The 25,205-nt window shown below is 48.1% G+C and overlaps 1 protein-coding gene across 1 annotated transcript in view; it reads right to left on the reverse strand.

Moving 5' to 3' along the window:
• Positions 1 to 15,461, reverse strand: part of abcc1 (ATP binding cassette subfamily C member 1 (ABCC1 blood group)) — a 130,130-nt gene extending 114,669 nt beyond the window's left edge. Inside the window, exons 1-5 of the mRNA XM_072442332.1 lie at positions 15,363 to 15,461; positions 10,123 to 10,299; positions 9,853 to 9,978; positions 1,315 to 1,452; positions 508 to 633 (exon numbers count right to left, since the gene is read on the reverse strand). Coding sequence (XP_072298433.1) covers positions 508 to 633; positions 1,315 to 1,452; positions 9,853 to 9,978; positions 10,123 to 10,299; positions 15,363 to 15,410 — 615 coding nt within the window. The 5' untranslated portion in view covers positions 15,411 to 15,461. The remainder of the gene's footprint in view (positions 1 to 507; positions 634 to 1,314; positions 1,453 to 9,852; positions 9,979 to 10,122; positions 10,300 to 15,362) is intronic.
• Between the last annotated feature and the right edge of the window lie 9,744 nt (positions 15,462 to 25,205).

Consider the following 25,205-nt stretch of genomic DNA (forward strand, 5'->3'; position numbering starts at 1 on the left):
AACACAAACAGGACATGCGTTTGTAAAAGTTGAGACTTTCTCACAAACTATTGGCAATTGCTTCTTGGGGCAAATTATTCCATTTAAATCAATGACATATTCGTTTTGTTGAGAGAAAAAGCTTTAAAATGATGTATGGCTTGCTGGTATTGACCACGGAAATAAAAGTGATGATGTAAGAATATTTGAGGAATGGAAAATGCTCGCCGCAGGTGGATGGTAACAGGTTAGAAGAACTCTTATGAACAAAAACAAAAACTCCTATTTACAAAACTCCTGTAAACAGGTTCATATCTTAATAGGGAATGGAGGGAAGAAAATAATAATAATATTAACAATTTTAATAATGTGTCAATTAATGTCTGTGTTTTTCCCAGTGCACTACATGGTTGCTACGTAAAGGTTATGGAATGTCATAGTGTGATGATCTACAATTGGGGTGCTTATATATGTACACAGTGTTGTATAAATGTCAATTCTCGTAGGTATGTGTACTTTCACTTTTACCGTGTCTTTCACAGCTTGGGAGAAGAGTGGAGGCTGGTCCGAGAGGCAGGACAACACCATGGCAACCAGCAGAAGAATGAAGTAAATGAAGAAGGTGGTGTACCTCCAAACACACACCAAAGCGGGCTGAAACACACAAGCACATCACTACAACACAATATAACACCAAAGAGAAGCTGAAAATAACTGTATGGACTGGGAATGTTACTGGTCCCATTTGTAAGACATTTCACAATACATTTGGAGTATACATCAGATAGGAAGTAGTTACAAATAAAGAGCAACTACACAATACTGTCATATATATATATATATATATATATATATATATATATATATATATATATATATATATATATATATATATATATATATATAAGATAAGATATTCCTTTATTGTCCCACATGGGGAAATTTCATTGGTGCAACGCAGGTAGATACAGAGGTAGATCCAGAAGAACAGATCACTTATAGGAAGTCTGAAAAACACTTTCAGTAGAAGATCTCCTATAAATAAATAAAAACTCCCATAGACAAATAAATAAATACCATTGCATGTGATCCCGACAAGGCGCTGGTACAGCTAGCAGCCCGGTGTAAACGCTCTCTCTTCTTTCTCACACTTGTTGTGCTTTATCTCCTATATTTTGTAAATATAGTTAGTATATTTTTTCTATTTTACTGTACGATAGGGACACGCGCTGGAATAGTTTTTTAATTCAACTGTTATATGTATATATATATATACACACACACACACACACACACACACAGTGAGGGGTCAGTGAGGGGTCAGTGAGTGAGTACCTGCTCCAGAGCCTGGAGCACCTTGGACCTGAAGGACACAGTGGCACAGAGCAGCGCCAGCAGCCAGAAGATGAGCAGCACTCCAGATGATTGTACGCCCTTCATCCGCTCGTACTGCACCAGCAGACAACTCAGCAGCTGCAAACAGCACACAGCACACTGTCACAACCTCAGCAGGAGCATGAACACATGTGCACATGTGCACATGTACACATGTGCACATGAACACATGTACACATGAACACATGTACACATGAACACATGTACACATGAACACATGTACACATGTACACATGTACACATGTACACATGAACACATGTACACATGTACACATGTACACATGAACACATGTACACATGAACACATGAACACATGTACACATGTACACATGTACACATGAACACATGAACACATGAACACATGAACACATGAACACATGAACACATGAACACATGTACACATGAACACATGTACACATGAACACATGAACACATGTACACATGTACACATGTACACATGAACACATGAACACATGAACACATGAACACATGTACACATGTACACATGTACACATGAACACATGAACACATGAACACATGTACACATGTACACATGTACACATGTACACATGAACACATGAACACATGAACACATGAACACATGAACACATGTACACATGAACACATGAACACATGTACACATGAACACATGAACACATGAACACATGTACACATGTACACATGAACACATGTACACATGTACACATGTACACATGTACACATGAACACATGAACACATGAACACATGTACACATGTACACATGTACACATGTACACATGTACACATGAACACATGTACACATGTACACATGTACACATGAACACATGAACACATGAACACATGAACACATGAACACATGTACACATGTACACATGTACACATGTACACATGTACACATTTACACATTTACACATTTACACATGTACACATGTACACATGTACACATGTACACATGAACACATGAACACATGAACACATGTACACATGTACACATGAACACATGAACACATGTACACATGAACACATGAACACATGTACACATGAACACATGAACACATGAACACATGTACACATGTACACATGTACACATGAACACATGAACACATGAACACATGAACACAGCGGATTCGTCCTTATTTATCTGAACTTCTGCTGGTGAGGGACTCCAACTAATTATGCTTTTCTATGTATTTACTATTGAGCATAAGCATAGCATAAGCAGTAGAAGTAGATCATTATTTTACATGTTGTTTATTGTTACCTGCAATAATGATCTATAACGATTTAGAATGAACTGGTCATTAACTTGTCTGAAACCTGAAGCTCTTCATAGCGATACTCTTCATAATTATATTTCACTGGAACAAGCAACAGTTTGGCCCTGTCCCAAAACTCGCACTACACACTTGACTGAAGTGTGCATTTTCTAAAAGTGCAGAAGTGTGTAAATGCACAAGAGGTCAAACATAAGTATTGGGACAGTGCGCACTCATAAAGACTGTCAGCTGTGATGTTACCTGCCGCTACAATCACAAAGCCACAGCTCAGTACAGTTTGGATCATTTTAAGGCCTGATGTTTTACAGTGTTGTTGCTGGACAGTGCCAGATATATTTAAAATATCATCAGTTTAACTAAGACATTCCTTTCCATTGTCTCATGTTAGTTCTCGCTGCTAAGTTGCTAAGACGGGAGCGCTGCGCCGTTTGAAAACATAAAAATGAAATGCATTGTGGGTAATGGGGCTGGGTATTGCCTAGTACTTCGCGATACAATACTTATCCCGATGGTCCATGATACGATACAAATCCCGATACAAGTAAGTAGAACAACAAAATGCATTAGAATCTCATTTTGGTAGTAGTGGTGAGCATAGTTTGAGCAGGTGGTCTAACAAAGGAAAATGTTGTTAAAATCTACTGAGTTCTGAAAAAAAAGGGATATATCATAGAATATCATGAGCGATATATATCGATAATCAGATGTATGGTAAAATCGTGATATTATCGTATCGTGAGCTGTGTATCGTGAGCTGTGTATCGTGTATCGTGAGCTGTGTACTGTGAGCTGTGTACCGTGTATCGTGAGCTGTGTACCGTGAATCGTGAGCTGTGTACCGTGAATCGTGAGCTGTGTACCGTGTATCGTGAGCTGTGTACCATGAATCGTGAGCTGTGTATCGTGTAGCGTGAGCTGTGTATCGTGTAGCGTGAGCTGTGTATCGTGTAGCGTGAGCTGTGTATCGTGTAGCATGAGCACCGTGAGCTGTGTACCGTGAGCTGTGTATCGTGAGCTGTGTATCGTGAGATGTGTATCGTGAGATGTGTATCGTGAGATGTGTATCGTGAGATGTGTACCGTGAGATGTGTACCGTGAGATGTGTACCGTGAGATGTGTATCGTGAGATGTGTATCGTGAGCTGTGTATCGTGAGCCGTGTATCGTGAGCCGTGTACCGTGAGCTGTGTACCATGTATCGTGAGCCGTGTATCGTGAGCTGTGTACCATGTATCGTGAGCCGTGTATCGTGAGCTGTGTACCATGTATCGTGAGCCGTGTATCGTGAGCCGTGTACCGTGAGATGTGTACCGTGAGATGTGTACCGTGAGATGTGTACCGTGAGATGTGTATCGTGAGATGTGTATCGTGAGATGTGTATCGTGAGATGTGTATCGTGAGCCGTGTACCGTGAGATGTGTATTGTGAGATGTGTATCGTGAGATGTGTATCGTGAGATGTGTATCGTGAGATGTGTATCGTGAGATGTGTATCGTGAGCTGTGTATCGTGAGCCGTGTATCGTGAGCTGTGTACCGTGAGCTGTGTACCATGTATCGTGAGCCGTGTATCGTGAGCCGTGTATCGTGAGCTGTGTACCATGTATCGTGAGCCGTGTATCGTGAGCCGTGTACCGTGAGCTGCTGTGTATCGTGAGCTGTGTATCGTGAGCTGTGTACCGTGAGCTGCTGTGTATCGTGAGCTGTGTATCAAGAGCTGTGTATTGTGAGCTGTGTATCGTGAGCCGTGTATCGTGAGCTGTGTACCGTGAGCTGCTGTGTATCGTGAGCTGTGTATCGTGAGCTGTGTATAGTGAGCTGTGTATCGTGAGCTGTGTACCGTGAGCTGTGTACCGTGAGCTGCTGTGTATCGTGAGCTGTGTATAGTGAGATGTGTACCGTGAGCTGTGTATCGTGAGATGTGTATCGTGAGCTGTGTACCGTGAGATGTGTATCGTGAGATGTGTATCGTGAGATGTGTATCGTGAGATGTGTACCGTGAGATGTGTATAGTGAGATGTGTATCGTGAGATGTGTATCGTGAGATGTGTATTGTGAGATGTGTATCGTGAGATGTGTATCGTGAGCTGTGTATCGTGAGCCGTGTATCGTGAGCTGTGTACCGTGAGCTGTGTACCATGTATCGTGAGCCGTGTATCGTGAGCTGTGTACCATGTATCGTGAGCCGTGTATCGTGAGCTGTGTACCATGTATCGTGAGCTGTGTATCGTGAGCCGTGTATCGTGAGCCGTGTACCGTGAGCTGTGTACCATGTATCGTGAGCCGTGTATCGTGAGCTGTGTACCATGTATTGTGAGCCGTGTACCGTGAGCTGCTGTGTATCGTGAGCTGTGTATCGTGAGCTGTGTATCGTGAGCTGTGTACCGTGAGCTGCTGTGTATCGTGAGCTGTGTATCAAGAGCTGTGTATTGTGAGCTGTGTATCGTGAGCCGTGTATCGTGAGCTGTGTACCGTGAGCTACTGTGTATCGTGAGCTGTGTATAGTGAGCTGTGTATAGTGAGCTGTGTATCGTGAGCTGTGTATCGTGAGCTGTGTACCGTGAGCTGTGTACCGTGAGCTGTGTACCGTGAGCTGTGTACCGTGAGCTGTGTATAGTGAGCTGTGTATCGTGAGCTGTGTATAGTGAGCTGTGTATCGTGAGCTGTGTATCGTGAGCTGCTGTGTATCGTGAGCTGCTGTGTATCGTGAGCTGTGTATCGTGAGCTGTGTATCGTGAGCTGTGTATCGTGAGCTGTGTATCGTGAGCTGTGTATCGTGAGCTGTGTATCGTGAGCCGTGTATCGTGAGCCGTGTATCGTGAGCCGTGTATCGTGAGCTGTGTACCGTGAGCTGTGTACCATGTATCGTGAGCCGTGTATCGTGAGCTGTGTACCATGTATCGTGAGCCGTGTACCGTGAGCCGTGAGATGTGTATCGTGAGCTGTGTATCGTGAGCCGTGTATAGTGAGCCGTGTATCGTGAGCTGTGTACCGTGAGCTGTGTACCATGTATCGTGAGCCGTGTATCGTGAGCTGTGTACCATGTATCGTGAGCCGTGAGCTGTGTATCGTGAGCTGTGTATCGTGAGCCGTGTATCGTGAGCCGTGTATCGTGAGCCGTGTACCGTGAGCTGTGTACCGTGAGCTGTGTACCATGTATCGTGAGCCGTGTATCGTGAGCTGTGTACCATGTATCGTGAGCCGTGTACCGTGAGCCGTGAGATGTGTATCGTGAGCTGTGTACCGTGAGCCGTGTATCGTGAGCTGTGTATCGTGAGCCGTGTATCGTGAGCTGTGTACCATGTATCGTGAGCCGTGTATCGTGAGCTGTGTACCATGTATCGTGAGCTGTGTATCGTGAGCCGTGTATCGTGAGCTGTGTATCGTGAGCCGTGTATCGTGAGCTGTGTATCGTGAGCCGTGTATCGTGAGCTGTGTATCGTGAGCCGTGTATCGTGAGCTGTGTACCATGTATCGTGAGCCGTGTATCGTGAGCTGTGTACCATGTATCGTGAGCTGTGTATCGTGAGCTGTGTACCATGTATCGTGAGCTGTGTATCGTGAGCTGTGTATCATGAGCCGTGTATCGTGAGCCGTGTATCGTGAGCTATGTACCATGTATCGTGAGCCGTGTATCGTGAGCTGTGTATCGTGAGCCGTGTATCGTGAGCTGTGTATCGTGAGCCGTGTATCGTGAGCTGTGTACCATGTATCGTGAGCCGTGTATCGTGAGCTGTGTACCATGTATCGTGAGCCGTGTATCGTGAGCTGTGTACCATGTATCGTGAGCTGTGTATCGTGAGCTGTGTATCATGAGCCGTGTATCGTGAGCCGTGTATCGTGAGCTATGTACCATGTATCGTGAGCTGTGTACCATGTATCGTGAGCTGTGTATCGTGAGCCGTGTATCGTGAGCTGTGTATCGTGAGCCGTGTATCGTGAGCCGTGTATCGTGAGCTGTGTATCGTGAGCCGTGTATCGTGAGCTGTGTACCATGTATCGTGAGCCGTGTATCGTGAGCTGTGTACCATGTATCGTGAGCTGTGTATCGTGAGCCGTGTATCGTGAGCTGTGTATCGTGAGCCGTGTATCGTGAGCTGTGTATCGTGAGCCGTGTATCGTGAGCTGTGTATCGTGAGCCGTGTATCGTGAGCTGTGTACCATGTATCGTGAGCCGTGTATCGTGAGCTGTGTACCATGTATCGTGAGCTGTGTATCGTGAGCTGTGTACCATGTATCGTGAGCTGTGTATCGTGAGCTGTGTATCATGAGCCGTGTATCGTGAGCCGTGTATCGTGAGCTATGTACCATGTATCGTGAGCCGTGTATCGTGAGCTGTGTATCGTGAGCCGTGTATCGTGAGCTGTGTATCGTGAGCCGTGTATCGTGAGCTGTGTACCATGTATCGTGAGCCGTGTATCGTGAGCTGTGTACCATGTATCGTGAGCTGTGTATCGTGAGCTGTGTACCATGTATCGTGAGCTGTGTATCGTGAGCTGTGTATCATGAGCCGTGTATCGTGAGCCGTGTATCGTGAGCTATGTACCATGTATCGTGAGCTGTGTACCATGTATCGTGAGCTGTGTATCGTGAGCCGTGTATCGTGAGCTGTGTACCATGTATCGTGAGCCGTGTATCGTGAGCTGTGTACCATGTATCGTGAGCTGTGTATCGTGAGCTGTGTACCATGTATCGTGAGCTGTGTATCGTGAGCTGTGTATCATGAGCCGTGTATCGTGAGCCGTGTATCGTGAGCTATGTACCATGTATCGTGAGCTGTGTATCGCGAGCCGTATATCGTGTGTAGTTGGACATGTGTCACTTGAAGACTTCTATAATAATGACATAAGGGTCAGGGGAACACTGCTGTTAAAGGACCACTAGGGCTGGACACTGGTCAGGTCCTTTAATATGACCTCACCAGACAATAAACCATGTCATTGGCCCTCCCCTTTTAGGAGGAAGGGGAGGGTCAATGATGGCATGGACGGATGAAGAGAAGCAGAAGTGGGAGGTCTATTCTCCACAAATGGAGAGTAACGCGTAAAATATCAAGTATATAGTCTATAATTAAAACTCTTAAAGTGAATTCAAAATGAAACACAAACGTCCAGTGTAATCTCCTTTACTTTTGTGTTTTCTTTGATGGTTCCATTCATGTTTGTTGTTGACATTTGCATATTTTAGCCTATTCTGAAGCTTTGTGAAAATGTTGGGAACATTGTGACCCAGACAACGCTCTTGTACCACCAGAGTGTGGAAGAGGCAGAGATTGTTGTTGGTGTATTAAACAATTAAACATAATGAACCATTGTAGAAAAAGCTTCAGTTGTAGTCATCTGGACTCAGTTAGAAAAAATAAACGTTTCGACTCTCATCCAAGAGTCATTGTCAATAAAAGAATTTAGATCGAGAACTCCGATATTAATACTGTTCTGTGGTAAGACCCGCCCATTGGGGCAATAGAAGTATATAGGAAACCTACACACACGGACCAGTATCTGCTCTTTGGTTCCAACCACCCACTACAGCACAAGCTGGGTGTGATCAGAACCTTACAACACAGAGCTCAAGGTGTGTCCACCAGCTCAGAGGGCAAGAAGAAAGAGGAAAAACATGTCCGAAGGCTCTCAACAGAGTGAAGAGAACCAGAAGCAGGACAAAAGGGAAACTGAACAGAGAAGGAAGGGTGTTTCTATCCCTTATGTGTCTGGCCTGTCGGAAAAACTGCAGAGAATTTTTAGACAACACGAAGTCCCTGTTTATTTTAAACCAGGAAACACTTTAAGACAAAAACTGGTTCACCCTAAGGACAAGTTGCCGACTCAAAAACAGAGCAATGTAGTTTATTCGATCCAATGCAGTGAAGAAAGCTGTAAAGAACGGTACATAGGTGAGACAAAACAGCCTCTACACAAGAGGCTCTATCAGCACAGAAGAAATACAAGTTCAGGTCCACAGAGTGCCGTGCATCTCCATCTTGAAGCCTCTAATCACTCGTTTGAAGACGGTGATGTGAAGGTTTTAAGCAGGAGAAAAGATGGTTTGAAAGAGGAGTCAAGGAAGCTATTTTTGTTAAAAAAGAAAGACCTTCTTTAAACAGAAATGGAGGGCTAAGATTCAATCTTCCTGGTATCTATAATGGTATACTGAACCCCTGGAAAGGTAGAGGACCAGGACCAGGAAATTTAGATGCTAATCAGGTACTCAGGGTGGTTGAGCCAGGGTCTCACAAAGACAAAGAGGATTCTAATAGCCCATTAAGATTCTGAATAGGCTCGGTAGATACAAGGGGGGAGTTTCTGTTGAAACAAACAACTCCTTCTACTTCAGGAAGGCTCCTCCCAATGGGCGGGTCTTACCACAGAACAGTATTAATATCAGAGTTCTCGATCTAAATTCTTTTATTGACAATGACTCTTGGATGAGAGTCGAAACGTCTTTTTTCAAACTGAGTCCAGATGACTACAACTGAAGCTTTTTCTACTATGGAACACGCCTGGACGAATGAGGGATTACACCGACATAATGAACCATTGAAATAATAATCTTAATATTATCATAAGGCTTCCCCAAATAAATTGTCTGTTTGCTGTAACCCGACCCAACATTTTTCAAGTGGGTCGGTATAAAATATATATACATACACAGAGCGCCGCTGTGTTTGTTGTGATGACGCTGCGGGGCGTGTTTATGTCCCAGAATGCATAGTGCAAGTCAAATTTAAATGAAGCCACACCATGACACAGAACGGCATGAGCGGTGGCGAGGGCAGTGGCGTTGACAGAGTCAAAACAACATGTAAAAGACGATATAGATTCCCTCCTGCAGATCTGTTTAACACAGAAGCACATGGAGGACCGCAAATTAAGAAGCATATGCGTTGCACAATGTGTTATTTGTCCCTTGGGATGAAAGATAGGTTTACAAGCGCTATAAAATTATTCTACACAGCGCTTTAGCAAAGACCGGTTGGGGAGTCGGCGAAAGAAAAGAATTCGACATTTTTTTAAACAAAATGCAGATTTTTTTCCCCAGTTGGCTAGTTTTATACCGGGTCGGTCGAGTTACGGCAAACAGACATATTATTTTGCTCAGCCTTCATAGGAATTATTTAGGCCATGACATTGTCCCATGGCGTCTAGTTTCTACGTGAGTGAATATGACAGAGCTCATGTGGTGGTGGTAGAGTGAGGCACTGACCATGCTGATGCCCAGCACCGTGGGGCTGAGGAAGTGCACCGGAGCGGTCACCAGACCAACACTTCTTTCCCAGAAAGAATAAAAGACATCTGCCCAGCAGACGATCCACAAGAGAAGAGACACAGCCTGCAACACAAAGGAGCACGTCAGGAGCCCGTCAGGAGCCCGCCAGGAGCACGCCAGGAGCACGCCAGGAGCACGCCAGGAGCACGCCAGGAGCACGCCAGGAGCAGAGCAGTCACACTCACATGACTGAGGAAAGGGACTCACAGTTCTGGCCTTGTTCAGGTGGTTCATGCAGATGTAGCCGTGGTCGTGTCTGTGGAGGTACAGGATGTAGAAGGGGGCAACGCCCCACAGGAGCAGGCAGGGCAGCCACACCAGCACCGTGTCCTGGAAGCACTGGCTCAGCTCAGGCTCCTCTGTGTGCCACGTCAGGTTCCAGTCCTGCACATGCACATCACCTTTAAGCAGGGGTGGCAAACCCGCGGCTCGCGAGCCGCATGCGGCTCTTTGCCTGGTTACATGAGGCTCTTTTACGTTCATATCAACATTTGTGTTTGTGTTGTACCAGACGGCGCTCTGCGTAAGCGGAGGCGCCCGCAGGGTCCTGCCCACGAGCGCTGCGCTGGAACCGGCCCGCGTGTTGGCCTAGCGGTTAGCGACACGGCTTTGAGTTCAGAGGTCCGTCATATCGAAACCCGACATGAACTCTTAATCTTGCATTTTCTCCCCTCGTCTCCTAACTACATAGTAAAAGAGGACTAGAGAGGAATGCTGCCAAAACCCCTGAACTCATTTGATATTGAAATAAATGAGTCGGGAGACGAGGAAAAAAATGCAAGATTAAAAATTCGTGTCGAGTTTCGATCTCACGAACCTCTGCACATAAAGCCATGTCGCTAACCGCTGGGCCAACACGCACGACATTTTCTCGCCAGAACACGAATACTAGTTGCTGACTATGTGCGCCGCTCAACCGTACGGAAGTGGAACTTCGGCATTCTCCGGACCACGGCTCGGCAGCCAATCAGAGCCAAGCACATAAACTTTGTCGGCCAATCAGCGCGCAGCATGCTTGTAAACTGTCATGGCGCGGGCCGAGGCGGACTTTAATCAAACTCGTCCCAGCTCGATTTAATGATAATATTCCCTTTTTTCTGAGATTTATTAATAAAAATGACCCCGTCCTTGCACTCGCAAATGCCCGTCCACATTTCAAAATACCCCGTCCAAAATACGGGGAGACGGCCTCATCTAAAAGAAAACCAGCAATATTGAACTTCAACATGGAATGTAAAAGATTTTTGATTTTGGACTTTGTTGAACTGAGAGTTTGTGTGTGAGACACAATGTTTGTTTGAAAATGACTGGCTTGTGGTCTTAATCCTGTAGGAGTCAGTTTCTGTCAGTATCATGTTGGTGTGTGACATGATATTGTTAATAATAATAATAATTTGTCTGAGCAGAGGTGTGTGTGTAAGAGGAAGGGATGGGGTGATGTTCATGTGCCATGTGTGTGATGTGGCTCTTTGCGGTAACACAGTAAAAATGTGGCCCTTCGTCTCTGACTGGTTGGCCACCCCTGCCTTTAAGGATGATCTCTCCGGTCTCTCTAGTCTCTCCCGGTCTCTCTCGTCTCTCTCTAGTCCCTCTCATCTCTCTCTAGTCTCTCTCTAGTCTCTCTCGTCTCTCTGTAGTCTCCCTCGGTCTCTCTAGTCTCTCTCCGGTCTTTCTAGTCTCTCCCGGTCTCTCAAGTCTCTCCCGGTCTCTCAAGTCTCTCCCGGTCTCTCAAGTCTCTCCCGGTCTCTCTAGTCCCTCCCGGTCTCTCTCCGGTCTCTCTAGTCTCTCTCGGTCTCTCTAGTCTCTCTCGGTCTCTCTAGTCTCTCTCGGTCCCTCTAGTCCCTCCCGATCTCTCTAGTCTCTCTCGGTCTCTCTAGTCTCTCTCGGTCTCTCTAGTCTCTCTCGGTCCCTCTAGTCCCTCCCGATCTCTCAAGTCTCTCCCGGTCTCTCTAGTCCCTCCCGCTCTCTCTCCGGTCTCTCTAGTCTCTCTCGGTCCCTCCAGTCCTTCCCGATCTCTCTAGTCTCTCTCGGTCTCTCTAGTCTCTCTCTAGTCTCTCTCGGTCTCTCTAGTCTCTCTCGTCTCTCTCTAGTCTCTCTCTAGTCTCCCTCGGTCTCTCTGTAGTCTCCCTCGGTCTCTCTGTAGTCTCCCTCGGTCTCTCTAGTCTCTCTCCGGTCTTTCTAGTCTCTCCCGGTCTCTCAAGTCTCTCCCGGTCTCTCCCGGTCTCTCCCGGTCTCTCTCCCGGTCTCTCTCCCGGTCTCTCTCCCGGTCTCTCTCCGGTCTCGCTCCGGTCTCTCTAGTCTCTCTCCGGTCTCTCTAGTCTCTCTCCGGTCTCTCTAGTCTCTCTCCGGTCTCTCTAGTCTCTCTCGGTCTCTCTAGTCTCTCCCGGTGTCACTCCCGGTCTCTCTCCGGTCTCTCTAGTCTCTCTCCGGTCTTTCTAGTCTCTCTCCGGTCTTTCTAGTCTCTCTGCGGTCTCTCTGCGGTCTCTCTCCTGGTCTCTCCCCGGTCTCTCCCCGGTCTCTCTCCGGTCTCTCAAGTCTCTCCCGGTCTCTCAAGTCTCTCCCGGTCTCTCCCGGTCTCTCCCGGTCTCTCCCGGTCTCTCAAGTCTCTCCCGGTCTCTCCCGGTCTCTCAAGTCTCTCCCGGTCTTTCAAGTCTCTCCCGGTCTCTCAAGTCTCTCCCGGTCTCTCAAGTCTCTCCCGGTCTCTCAAGTCTCTCCCGGTCTCTCAAGTCTCTCCCGGTCTCTCTAGTCTCTCTCGGTCCCTCTAGTCCCTCCCGATCTCTCTCCGGTCTCTCTAGTCTCTCCCGATCTCTCTCCGGTCTCTCTAGTCTCTCTCGGTCTCTCTAGTCTCTCTCGGTCTCTCTAGTCTCTCTCCGGGTCTCTCTCTCGGTCTCTCTAGTCTCTCCCGGTCTCTCTTCGGTCTCTCTAGTCTCTCTAGTCTCTCTCCGGTCTCTCTAGTCTCTCTCGGTCTCTCTAGTCTCTCCCGGTGTCACTCCCGGTCTCTCTCCGGTCTCTCTAGGTCTCTCTAGTCTCTCTCGGTCCCTCTAGTCTCTCCCGGTGTCTCTCCCGGTGTCTCTCCGGTCTCTCTAGTCTCTCCCGGTCTCTCTCCGGTCTCTCTAGTCTCTCTCCGGTCTCTCTCCGGTCTCTCTCCGGTCTCTCTCCGGTCTCTCTAGTCTCTCCCGGTCTCTCTAGTCTCTCCCGGTCTCTCCCGGTCTCTCCCGGTCTCTCCCGGTCTCTCCCGGTCTCTCTAGTCTCTCCCGGTCTCTCTCCCGGTCTCTCTCCCGGTCTCTCTCCCGGTCTCTCTCCCGGTCTCTCTCCCGGTCTCTCTAGTCTCTCTAGTCTCTCTAGTCTCTCTCCGGTCTCTCTAGTCTCTCTCGGTCTCTCTAGTCTCTCCCGGTGTCACTCCCGGTCTCTCTCCGGTCTCTCTAGTCTCTCTCTAGTCTCTCTCGTCTCTCTGTAGTCTCCCTCGGTCTCTCTAGTCTCTCTCCGGTCTTTCTAGTCTCTCTTCGGTCTCTCTGCGGTCTCTCTCCTGGTCTCTCCCCGGTCTCTCCCCGGTCTCTCTCCGGTCTCTCAAGTCTCTCGCGGTCTCTCAAGTCTCTCGCGGTCTCTCAAGTCTCTCGCGGTCTCTCAAGTCTCTCGCGGTCTCTCAAGTCTCTCGCGGTCTCTCAAGTCTCTCCCGGTCTCTCCCGGTCTCTCCCGGTCTCTCCCGGTCTCTCCCGATCTCTCCCGATCTCTCCCGATCTCTCCCGATCTCTCCCGATCTCTCCCGATCTCTCCCGATCTCTCAAGTCTTTCCCGGTCTCTCTAGTCTCTCTCGGTCCCTCTAGTCCCTCCCGATCTCTCTCCGGTCTCTCTAGTCTCTCCCGGTCTCTCTAGTCTCTCCCGGTCTCTCTCCCGGTCTCTCTAGTCTCTCTCGGTCTCTCTAGTCTCTCTCGGTCTCTCTAGTCTCTCCCGGTGTCACTCCCGGTCTCTCTCCGGTCTCTCTAGGTCTCTCTAGTCTCTCTCGGTCCCTCTAGTCTCTCCCGGTCTCTCTCCCGGTCTCTCTCCGGTCTCTCTAGTCTCTCTAGTCTCTCTCCGGTCTCTCTAGTCTCTCTCGGTCTCTCTAGTCTCTCCCGGTGTCACTCCCGGTCTCTCTCCGGTCTCTCTAGTCTCTCTCTAGTCTCTCTCGTCTCTCTGTAGTCTCCCTCGGTCTCTCTAGTCTCTCTCCGGTCTTTCTAGTCTCTCTGCGGTCTCTCTGCGGTCTCTCTCCTGGTCTCTCCCCGGTCTCTCCCCGGTCTCTCAAGTCTCTCCCGGTCTCTCAAGTCTCTCCCGGTCTCTCAAGTCTCTCCCGGTCTCTCAAGTCTCTCCCGGTCTCTCAAGTCTCTCCCGGTCTCTCAAGTCTCTCGCGGTCTCTCAAGTCTCTCGCGGTCTCTCAAGTCTCTCCCGGTCTCTCAAGTCTCTCCCGGTCTCTCCCGGTCTCTCCCGGTCTCTCCCGGTCTCTCCCGGTCTCTCCCGGTCTCTCAAGTCTCTCCCGATCTCTCAAGTCTCTCCCGATCTCTCAAGTCTCTCCCGGTCTCTCTAGTCTCTCTCGGTCCCTCTAGTCCCTCCCGATCTCTCTCCGGTCTCTCTAGTCTCTCCCGATCTCTCTCCGGTCTCTCTAGTCTCTCTCGGTCTCTCTAGTCTCTCTCGATCTCTCTAGTCTCTCTCGGTCTCTCTAGTCTCTCTCGGTCTCTCTAGTCTCTCTCGGTCTCTCTAGTCTCTCTCGGTCTCTCTAGTCTCTCTCGATCTCTCTAGTCTCTCTCCGGTCTCTCTAGTCTCTCTCGGTCTCTCTAGTCTCTCTCGGTCTCTCTAGTCTCTCTCGGTCTCTCTAGTCTCTCTCCGGTCTCTCTAGTCTCTCTCGGTCTCTCTAGTCTCTCCCGGTGTCACTCCCGGTCTCTCTCCGGTCTCTCTAGGTCTCTCTAGTCTCTCTCGGTCCCTCTAGTCTCTCCCGGTGTCTCTCCCGGTGTCTCTCTAGTCTCTCCCGGTCTCTCTCCGGTCTCTCTAGTCTCTCTCCGGTCTCTCTCCGGTCTCTCTCCGGTCTCTCTAGTCTCTCTCCGGTCTCTCTAGTCTCTCTCGGTCTCTCTAGTCTCTCCCGGTGTCACTCCCGGTCTCTCTCCGGTCTCTCTAGTCTCTCCCGGTCTCTCTCCGGTGTCTCTCCGGTCTCTCTAGTCTCTCCCGGTCTCTCTCCGGTCTCTCTCCGGTCTCTCTAGTCTCTCTAGTCTCTCCCGGTCTCTCTAGTCTCTCCCGGTGTCACTCCCGGTCTCTCTCCGGTCTCTCTAGTCTCTCTAGTCTCTCCCGGTGTCTCTCCCGGTCTCTCTCCGGTCTCTGCTCACACGGGTCTCCGCTCATAATCAGCTCCAATGCGGGCTGGGGTCTTATCTCATCGGGTCTGACAGAAGAAAACAATGGAAGATGATGTGAAAGTATCTCACCCATAGCGGGTCCGCGCCGTCCGGACTGCACAGCCTTTCCAAGCCCATAGCTGCGTCCTCCAGCAGCGCAACGAGCTCCACACAGGCTTCAAACAACTTTGTTTGGTAATAGTGGCAATGCGGCTCCTTCTGCGCATGCGCTCAAATGCCGCTTCTTCGTGCTCAGTCCAGTGTTGATCAGAGGAACACTGCCACCTAGTGTTCAGTCCACTCATCCTCTGACAGAAAAGCGTGAGGAAACATTCCCCTAATGTTTGGATACATTTAGTCATAATAATAGTGGCAAAAGTAAACACTCTTATTTATAGCAGTTATATGCACATGAATATGACATTATTGTGTATAAATATGACAGTATTGCACATGATTAAAGGCGTAATGGACGATTTTTTGGCGCCAAATCTGAGTCTCATTTTCTTGTGGAGTGGACTGCCAATTAGTCCTGCCTCGTATCAAAATGGGTTGAAGCTGAAAAGACTTAATATTTTTCATCCTGGGGGGGGTTGAACCTACATTTCGTCTTTTTGTTGCTTTGAAGCTTCAATACATTGTTGTGGCAGTCATTGTTTTGAAATGACATCGGCCAATCACAGAAGACGTGAGATTCTCACTGAGACAAAAGTGCGTGTCCTGCTCCTGTCATTCTGACGGCACATTTAAGGTCTAAACACAGGCAATTGACAATTACAGGTTTTGACAAGAAACATGAGTTTCTCACTCTCATCCTCTTGAGACTATCTCAGTGTGGTCATCTCACAGTTTGGGTTGAATGGGATGCGCTGTGGACCATGTGGATTGAGTAAACTAACATGCGTGACAGGTGACATTATTGGGAGAGTTCATAACTTCTACTGATAATCTTACCAAAGGATGTTCAGGGATGTTCACTAGAGGTGAGCAGGGTCTATCAAGCTACTATCGTTTTATCAACGCGTAACATTTTATGTGAAGCCAGACTTTTTTTTGTTTTAAGTCTTTTGAGGGGGGGGTTGAAAGGTCCTTGAGTGGGCCTTGACCTGGGAATTATCTGAAGTCAATATATGTTTTTTTCTTTGAAATCTCATTCACCAGAATTCCACGGAATTATTGTACATCACACTTACCGATACTTTTTAATGACAGGAACGACCAGCTCAAGTCAAAGATTCAAGCGGATTATCCTCAGATCACCTTTCATCGGCCACTATGAGGAATAAGAGTGAACTTGAGTTTGTGGAAACACTTTCAACTGGGACTGTTTTAGATGATTTAAACTCTGCATCAGAAAGTGACTTAGGATCTTCAGAAACAGACAATGTCCCTTTAAGCCCAGAGCATGTGACTTCAGGACTAGACAAGGAGAGACCTCCTCCACACATTGTACTCTGCTGTTAAACAAAAGCCAGGTGTGCAGTGGGCGTGGCCTCCTACTTCTGAGGAGTTTAATGTCACCAATATGTGCCTCAAGAACTTTTTAACCTCCTTGCCTGGATAGTGGGAGCATCAGAAGATCCTACTTTGGGCGAATTACAAGAAGTGTCAGGCCAGATTGAACTCAAGCTTCTGTCCATCTGGAGAGACATTGTCTCTCTTGCTTCTGATGCTATAAACAAACACCAAAATCACACAACAGTTGGACATCTCACAGGTTCATCTCATGTACTGAAGATACTGAATAATCTTGGTCACATTGCATCATTTGACAGTATCATGAACTTTGAAAGTGTCTGGCCCAACTGCAGGTACAACAGGAACATGTCATTCCTAAGGGCTTCAGTCCTGAAGTTCCCACTGTCTTCATCTCCATAACATCGATGTTGCCGAGGAAACCATCTCCTTGATCACAATTTGTCCAGATACAGTTTTTATTTGATAGTATGATGGTTATGCATAATTCAACTATTTTCTGCTAGTAGCCTATTGTGGAGCTCGTGATATGAACTGTTTGATTATTTAATTTGTGTACATTTGGATATTTTTTATTATAAAGAATTTTGAATTTATTTTAACATTTTGTTATTAGTATCAGTTAAGGGGCCTAATGAAGTCAAATCTGAAATGTAGCATGTGAAAAATTGGTGAGTCAAAAAACCCATGGTGAGTAGGGCTGGGTATTGCCAAGACCCTTGCGATACGATACGTATCCCAATACAGATACGATATGTATCCCGATACAGATACGATACGTATCCCGATACTTGTATTCTGATACAATTCCCTCATTACGATATGTATCTTGATATATTTTTGAAAAAAGGGTCTTAAAAATGTACCAAATGGGTAATGGTTTTACTCTGGATACAAAAATGTATGAAATTTCATGTTTATCCACAAAGCACTTATTTATAAATCCATTCTGCTCTAATAACTTTATACGTCCAACTGATCCAAATAGAAATAGATGGAACACATTCTAGTAAAATATTGTATGTTTCTTGCCAAACAATTATCATGGTCTGAACCTGCTGCAGCAGCATCTTCTGCACAGATCAGCTTCTGATAAGAACACAAAGTTATTAGTATTAACAAATACACTGTGGCCCCCAGGGGAAGAACAATAGACTCGAGCCATAGAATGAATATTCCATTCCATGGCTCAAGGCAAACAAGAATAAAGTCTTTACTACACACATGTAGTACTTTTGCCCAAGAATGCAGACACTCGCAATGGCTTCAGCTATAAAGACTTTATTCTTTTGAATTTCATCTTTAAATTATCTTTAGCTCCAGTACTAGTTTGTTTAAGCTAAAGTTGTGTATTGTAGTTTAGTTAGTTATAGAGTTGGGGTGTGTTGAAGAATGTGCCGAGGATGAGGAGGAAGAGGATGTTCTAACAAGCTTTGAACACATTGGCTTTGAAACACCAAAGTAATGGAAGAAGAACTTCTAAATAAGTCTGGCAGTAATGTAAGACAAAGTCTGAGGAATAAAGTCTGGCGGTAATGCAACACTTGGATGCCAACCGCCATAAAACAACAACAACAACAACAACAACACTTGGCGGTTGGCATCCGAGTGTTGCATTACCGCCAGACTTTATTCCTCCAAGTTGTTGTTGTTGTTGTTGTTTTATGGCGGTTGGTATCCAAGTGTTACATTACCGCCAGACTTTATTCTTTGACTCCAGCTGGCCTTCTTCCACGCCAGACTGTATTCTTTAGACTTTACCCTATAGACTCCATTCTTCTGTTGTTGTTGTTGTTTGATGGCGGTTGGCATCCAATTGTTGCATTACCGCCAGACTTTATTCCTCAGACTGTCGTAGTCCGTAAAAGTACTTGTTGTTGTTGTTGTTTTATGGCGTTGTTGTTGTTGTTGTTGTTGTTGTTGTTGTTGTTGTTGTTTTATGGCGGTTGACATCCGAGTGTTGCATTACCGCCAGACTTTATTCCTTAGACTCTGTCGTAGTCCGTAAAAGTACAGCTGCATGCGGTAATCAACAACAACAACAGATGCAACACTTGGATGCCAACCGCCATTATTGTACAAAACTGTGAGGAGACCTTGCTCAACACCCGGTCTGGAGAGACGGGAGATGGCGGAGGAGAGTGGATCGGTGGTCGAAGACGTTCTGGACGGCGTGGAGGAGCAGCCTTTTCTGCCTGCACGTGCCCGGAAACGTAAAAAGTCCCTTAGCTCGTCCGAGGGTTCTGGGAATGAGCAGCAGGATGAGGCTGAAGCTATTGATGTCCGGGGTGAGAGCAAAGACTGTAAGGTGATCATAAAGCTTGCACAGGATAGTGCATCCTTTAAGGAGTGGAATTCAGTGGCATTGTCAAAGAGCCTAACTGTAGCTGTGGGAGTGATCAAGAGTGCGAGTGTCCTTAGAGATGGCTCGCTGCTGGTCGTGTGCAAGGACGCGGCTCAGCAACGGAAGGCGATTGGAACTAAACGTCTGGGTGGAAAGGACATTCTTGTGTCTAATGCTGAAAGAAACACGGTCAGAGGAGTTATCGTAGGTGTCCCTACGGCGACGTCTGTGGATGAAGTTAAGGAGAATTTGACGGGAGTTACGGTGGTGGACGCTAGGCGTTTGAAGGTGACCCGGTCTGGGGTAAGATGTGACAGCTTGTCGGTAATGGTAACACTTGAAGGGAGGTGCCTGCCTCGTAAGGTGTTCATTGGGTACATGTGCTATAGCGTCAGGCCATATGTTCCGCCGCCCCTGCGTTGCTTTAAGTGCCAGCGCTTTGGGCATATTGCAGCGGTCTGTAGAGGGAGGCAAAGGTGTGGTAAATGTGCAGGAGATCACGAGTATGGGAAGTGTGACGTGGGAGCAAAACTGAAGTGCTGTAACTGTGGGGAAGAACATAGCTCTGCCTACGGGGGATGCAGGTTTAGCAAAAGAGCTGCTGAGGTGCAGAAAATAAAGGTCTCTCAAGGTATATCCTATGCAGATGCAGTCAAGAAAGTTTCAAGTAACGAGTTTAGAGTAAATACAGAGAGAGGAGCCAGCGCTGCTCCCAGCCAGGGCGAAATGAGAAAGGCCAGCGTGGCTCCCAAGAAGTGTGAAGGTTTCAAGAGTGGAGGTCCCAAGTGTGCAGGTTCCAGAATTAATGAGAATACCCTGGTTGTGGATAGAGAGGATTTTGTACTCTTTATGGTGGATGTTGTAAACTGTGCTGCTCAGACTCAAAGCAGAACTGAAAGGATCAGGATCATTGCTAAAGCTGCAGGGAGATTCCTTGGAACAAAGGAGCTTGATTGGGCAGATATAGGAAACAGGCTAAAGGCGCTAAATGGGAGTCGGAGTGATGGGGGTCTGCTTTTGGGGAGTCAGAGTGATCAGAGTGACGAGATGGGGGTGGGGGTGGTCTCCTGTCCTCGCCCAGTCTCGTAGACGCACGGCTACCAAGCAGCGACATCAGTGGAAATATTAAAGCTTATAGAATGAAGCCTGAAGAATAAAGCTGTACGGTGGAAGCACCGAACGTCAAAGAAGGAGAGGAAGATGAAGAAGAGTCTCCCTGGAATAAAGCCGGTTGGTCTCTGAAACAACAACAACTATTCTAGTCACAAAGACATATCATGACCTCATGGGCTTTGTAACACCAAAGCAATGGAAGGAGTACTTTTACGGACTACGACAGAGTCTGAGGACTACGAAAAGTCTGAGGAATAAAGTCTGGCGGTAATGCAACAATTGGATGTCAACCGCCATAAAACAACAACAACAACAACAACTTGGAGCAATGGAAGGAGTACTTTTACGGACTACGACAGAGTCTAAGGAATAAAGTCTGGCGGTAATGCAACACTCGGATGTCAACCGCCATAAAACAACAACAACAACAACAACAACGCCATAAAACAACAACAACAACAAGTACTTTTACGGACTACGACAGTCTGAGGAATAAAGTCTGGCGGTAATGCAACAATTGGATGCCAACCGCCATAAAACAACAACAACAACAGAAGAATGGAGTCTATAGGGTAAAGTCTACAGAATACAGTCTGGCGTGGAAGAAGGCCAGCTGGAGTCAAAGAATAAAGTCTGGCGGTAATGTAACACTTGGATACCAACCGCCATAAAACAACAACAACAACAACAACCAACCGCCATAAACAACAACAACAACGTAACAATAATACAACGGCGAGCAACACACCATAGAAGAAGAACCAGCGACCTCCAATGCAACAACAGAAGATACACGCTGACGGTGGATTATTGAGCGTTGTTTGGGTTTGGATATTACGGCAACATAGAGGAACGCCTCGGTCTGTATGACGAGGGAGAGGAAGAGGAGGAGTGACCTGGTCGGTGACGATATGAACAGCGGGGAGGACTCCCCTGGAGCCACTGATCCTGTGCAGCGTAGGGCGTCTTCTTGCTCGTCTATGGAGGGCTCTCTCAGTGAGGAGCAGGGCGGGGGGGTTGCAGATATCGGGGATGTGAGTTCAGAGTTTAAGGTGTTCATAAAGCTCGCGCAGGATAATGCGTCCTTTAAGGGGTGGGATCCGATGGCGTTGACAAGGAGCCTGACTGTAGCTGTGGGAGTGGTCAAGCATGCGAGTGTCCTTAGGGATGGCTCGCTGCTGGTCGTGTGCAAGGACGTGGCTCAGCAAAGGAAGGCGATTGAAGCTAAGTGTCTGGGGGGGAAGGACATTCTTGTGTCTGATGCTGTAAGAGGCATGGTCAGGGGAGTTATCGTAGGCGTCCCTACGACGACATCTGTGGATGACATAAAGGAGAATTTGACTGGAGCTAAGGTGGTGGATGCTAGGCGGTTGAAGGTGACCCGGGATGGGGTAAGGTGTGACAGCCTGTCGATAATGATTAGATTTGAAGGTGAGATCCTGCCTCGTGTGGTGTGCGTTGGGTACATGCGCTATGGCGTACGCCCATATGTTCCGCCGCCCCTGCGTTGCTTCAAGTGCCTGCGCTTTGGGCGTATTGCAGCGGTCTGTAGAGGGAAGCAGAGGTGTGGCAAATGTGCAGGAGACCACGAGTATGGGAAGTGTGACGAAGGAGCAAAACTCAAGTGCTGTAACTGTGGGGAGAGCATAGCTCTGCCTACGGGGGATGCGTGTTCAGCAAGAGGGCTGCTGAGGTGCAAAAAGTTAGAGCCTCTCAAGGCATATCCTGGTAGTCAGGTGAAGGTGGATGCAGTGCGGGCTGCCAGTGCTGCTGGTGTCCTAGGCGACAGGGGAGGGGGCAGCGTTGCCCGCGGCCAGGGGGAGGTCCCCACTGGGATCCCTGTGAGTGTGGCTTCCACGGGCAGAGGCCCTGTGGGTGCGGAGGATGTACTGGTTGTGAAGAGGAAAGATTTCCTCCTCTTTATGGTGGAAGTGATTAACTGTACTGGTCAAACCAAGAAGAGATCCGAAAAGACTAGGATCATCGCTAAGGCTGCAGGGAAGTACTTTGGAGCTGGGGGTCCCGAGTGGACGGAGATAGAGGATGCGCTGCGGGAAGGCACCCTGCCCCATTCTGGCAGTGGGAGTGGGGGGGCTCCCGATGCGCCGTCAGGTTCCGGGGGCTCATAATGGCGGTGGTTGTCTTGCAATGGAATGCGCGTAGTCTTCGTGCTAATGGCCAAGAATTTAAGCATTTTGTCTCTACCTTGTTGAACAAGCCTCACGTTATGTGCGTGCAGGAGACTTGGTTGCAACCTAGGTGGGTTTTTGAGATACAAGGGTATGTGTGTGTTAGGAATGATAGGGAGCAGGGTAGAGGCGGAGGTGTGGCTGTGTTTGTCCGAGATGACCTAAATTACGTTGTTGTCAGTGTGAGTAAAGCACCGGAGGCTCTGGCGGTGAGGGTCTGGCTGGGTGGTGAAGCTGTTACTGTGGTTAACCTTTATAATCCGTGTGGTGAGTTAACGTTAGAGTCCTTACATAGTATCGGTAAGGATGTTCGGGGAAAGGCCATGTGGTGTGGGGATTTTAATGCGCATAGCGCTTTGTGGGGCGGTAGTGGTACCGATAGGTATGGGCAGGTGGTAGAGGGTTTTATCAATCAAAGGGAGTTGGTTTGTCTGAATGATGGGAGTGGGACCCGCTATGATATGGGGACCGGTACGGAAAGTGCAATAGATCTTACGCTTGTGTCCAAGGAGTTAGCTGGTGTTTGTAGTTGGGAGGTTCTTGGTAATCTTTCTTTTGGTAGCGATCACTATCTAGTCCGCACCGAGATTGGCTTTGGGAGCTGTGTGGTCAGGGGGACGAGGATCCAGAGGTGGCAGTTGGCAAGGGCGAACTGGAGGGCTTTCCTGAGGAAAGCTGATGATGGTTATAGGGGTTCTGCAGGAAGGAGGATTGACTCAGGTGGATGATCTCAATAGTGCAATTGTCTCGCTCATCACGCAGTCAGCGGTAGGCACGATTCCTAAGAGTGGTGGTAGTGGACATAGGAAGCGGGTGCCGTGGTGGAATGAAGCATGTGGTTATGCTGTTAGGGCGAGAAATGCGGCGTTTCGCCGGCTGAGGGTGCCCTCATTGACTACAAGAGGGCCCGCGCTGTTGTGCGGAAAACTGTAAGAACGGCCAAGAGTGCCTGTTGGAGGCGGTATTGTTCCGAAATTGGGAGAGAAACGCGTCTCTGGGATGTTTGGGGGATGATTAAGCGGATGCATGGGGTTGAGCGCCGTCACGGGACCCCGGTCCTAATACAGAATGGTGTTGAAGCAGTCAGCGACGTTGACAAAGCTGAACTGTTGGCCAGCACCTTTGTGTCGGTGCACAGCTCTGACAATCTCTCACCTGCGGAAAGGCACTACAGGGAGAGTACTTTGGCCCAGAATTCTGAGCTGATTGGGCACCAGCCTTCGACTCAAGATGACCTTGACCTTCCGTTTAGTTTGTTTGAGCTAAGGAGAGCACTTTCTAAGGCGAAACAGACAGCCCCGGGTAGAGATGAGGTGTGCTATGACATGCTCTCTCATTTGACTGATGACACGCTTGGGCTAGTCCTGGGTCTTTTCAACCGTGTTTGGGATTCAGGTTGTGTTCCATCTGCGTGGAAACAGTCTACGGTGGTGCCGGTTCTGAAGCCGGGTAGGCCAGCGTCTGACCCTTCAAGTTATAGGCCGATTGCTTTGACGTCGCAGCTCGGGAAAACGATGGAGCGCATGGTTACCGAGCGGTTGGATTACTTCTTGGAGAGTCAGGGTTTGCTTCCCGCGCACCAGAGTGGTTTCCGTAGGGGCAGGAACACCATGGATTCCGTGTTGTGTTTGGAATCTGATATCCAGCTGGCCAGGGCTCAGAAAGAAAAGGTTATTGCGGTGCTCTTTGATGTGGAGAAGGCGTACGATATGGTTTGGAAGGATGGGCTCCTCATTAAGCTGCGGAAGTGAGGTGTGAAGGGTAAACTGTTTAACTGGGTCCGGAGCTTTCTGTCTGGCCGGCGTATCCAAACCAGAGTGGGCGCTGCTTACTCTGGGGTCTATGAGGTAGATAATGGGATCCCGCAGGGGAGTGTGTGTAGCCCTATCTTGCTCAATGTCATGATTAAGGACATCTTTGACGACGTGGATGGGTCTGTTGGGAGGAGCCTTTATGCTGACGATGGCGCTCTATGGGTGAGAGGGAGGAATCTCCGGTTTTAAGAGGCGAAACTGCAAAGGGCAATACAGCAGGTGGAGCAGTGGACCCTGAAGTGGGGGTTTAAACTGTCCGTACGGAAGTCTCAAGTGATCTGTTTCTTCAATGGGCATAGGGACGTCTCCCTTCGACTGCATGGGCAGGTGCTCGAACAGGTCAGGGAGGTGAGGTTCTTGGGGGTCACCTTTGACGAGAGGCTTAGTTGGCGTCAGCACATTGATGAGGTCAGTGGTAAATGCAAAAGGGTGAATAACTTGCTTCGTTGTCTATCCGGCCAGGACTGGGGGGCCAGCAGAAGGTCGCTCCTGGGTATCTATCGAGCCGTCATGAGGGCGGCTATTGATTATCAAATCAAATCAAATCAATTTATTTTTGTAAGGCCCAAAATCACAACAACAGTTGCCTCTGAGGGCCACAGGGAGAAATGAATCAACAATGTCTGTGGTGGCGATGAAGTCAGACAATGTCTGTGGTGGCGAGGGAGTCAGACAATGTCTGTGGTGGCGAGGGAGGATGTCCCAGGGTCCTCTGTCCTTAGACTCTCCTTCTCGGCCAGGAAAAACTACAAAAAAAACCTCTTTGGGAAAAAAGCGTAGAAACCTGGAGGAGTTCCAGTGAAGGAGAGATCCGACTCTCACAGACGGACAGACGGACACGAGGGAGACTGGAGCTGGACCCACTCTTCAGGCAGATGAGGGACCGACTGAGGCGAACTGGACCCACTCTTCAGGCAGATGAGGGACCGACTGAGGCGAACTGGACCCACTCTTCAGGCAGATGAGGGACCGTCTGAGTCGAGCTGGACCCACTCTT

Source organism: Eucyclogobius newberryi, unplaced genomic scaffold (genome assembly GCF_026437365.1).
Source record: "Eucyclogobius newberryi isolate DKJ021-1_F unplaced genomic scaffold, fEucNew1.0.hap1 SCAF_13, whole genome shotgun sequence".
NCBI classification, from domain to species: domain Eukaryota; kingdom Metazoa; phylum Chordata; class Actinopteri; order Gobiiformes; family Gobiidae; genus Eucyclogobius; species Eucyclogobius newberryi.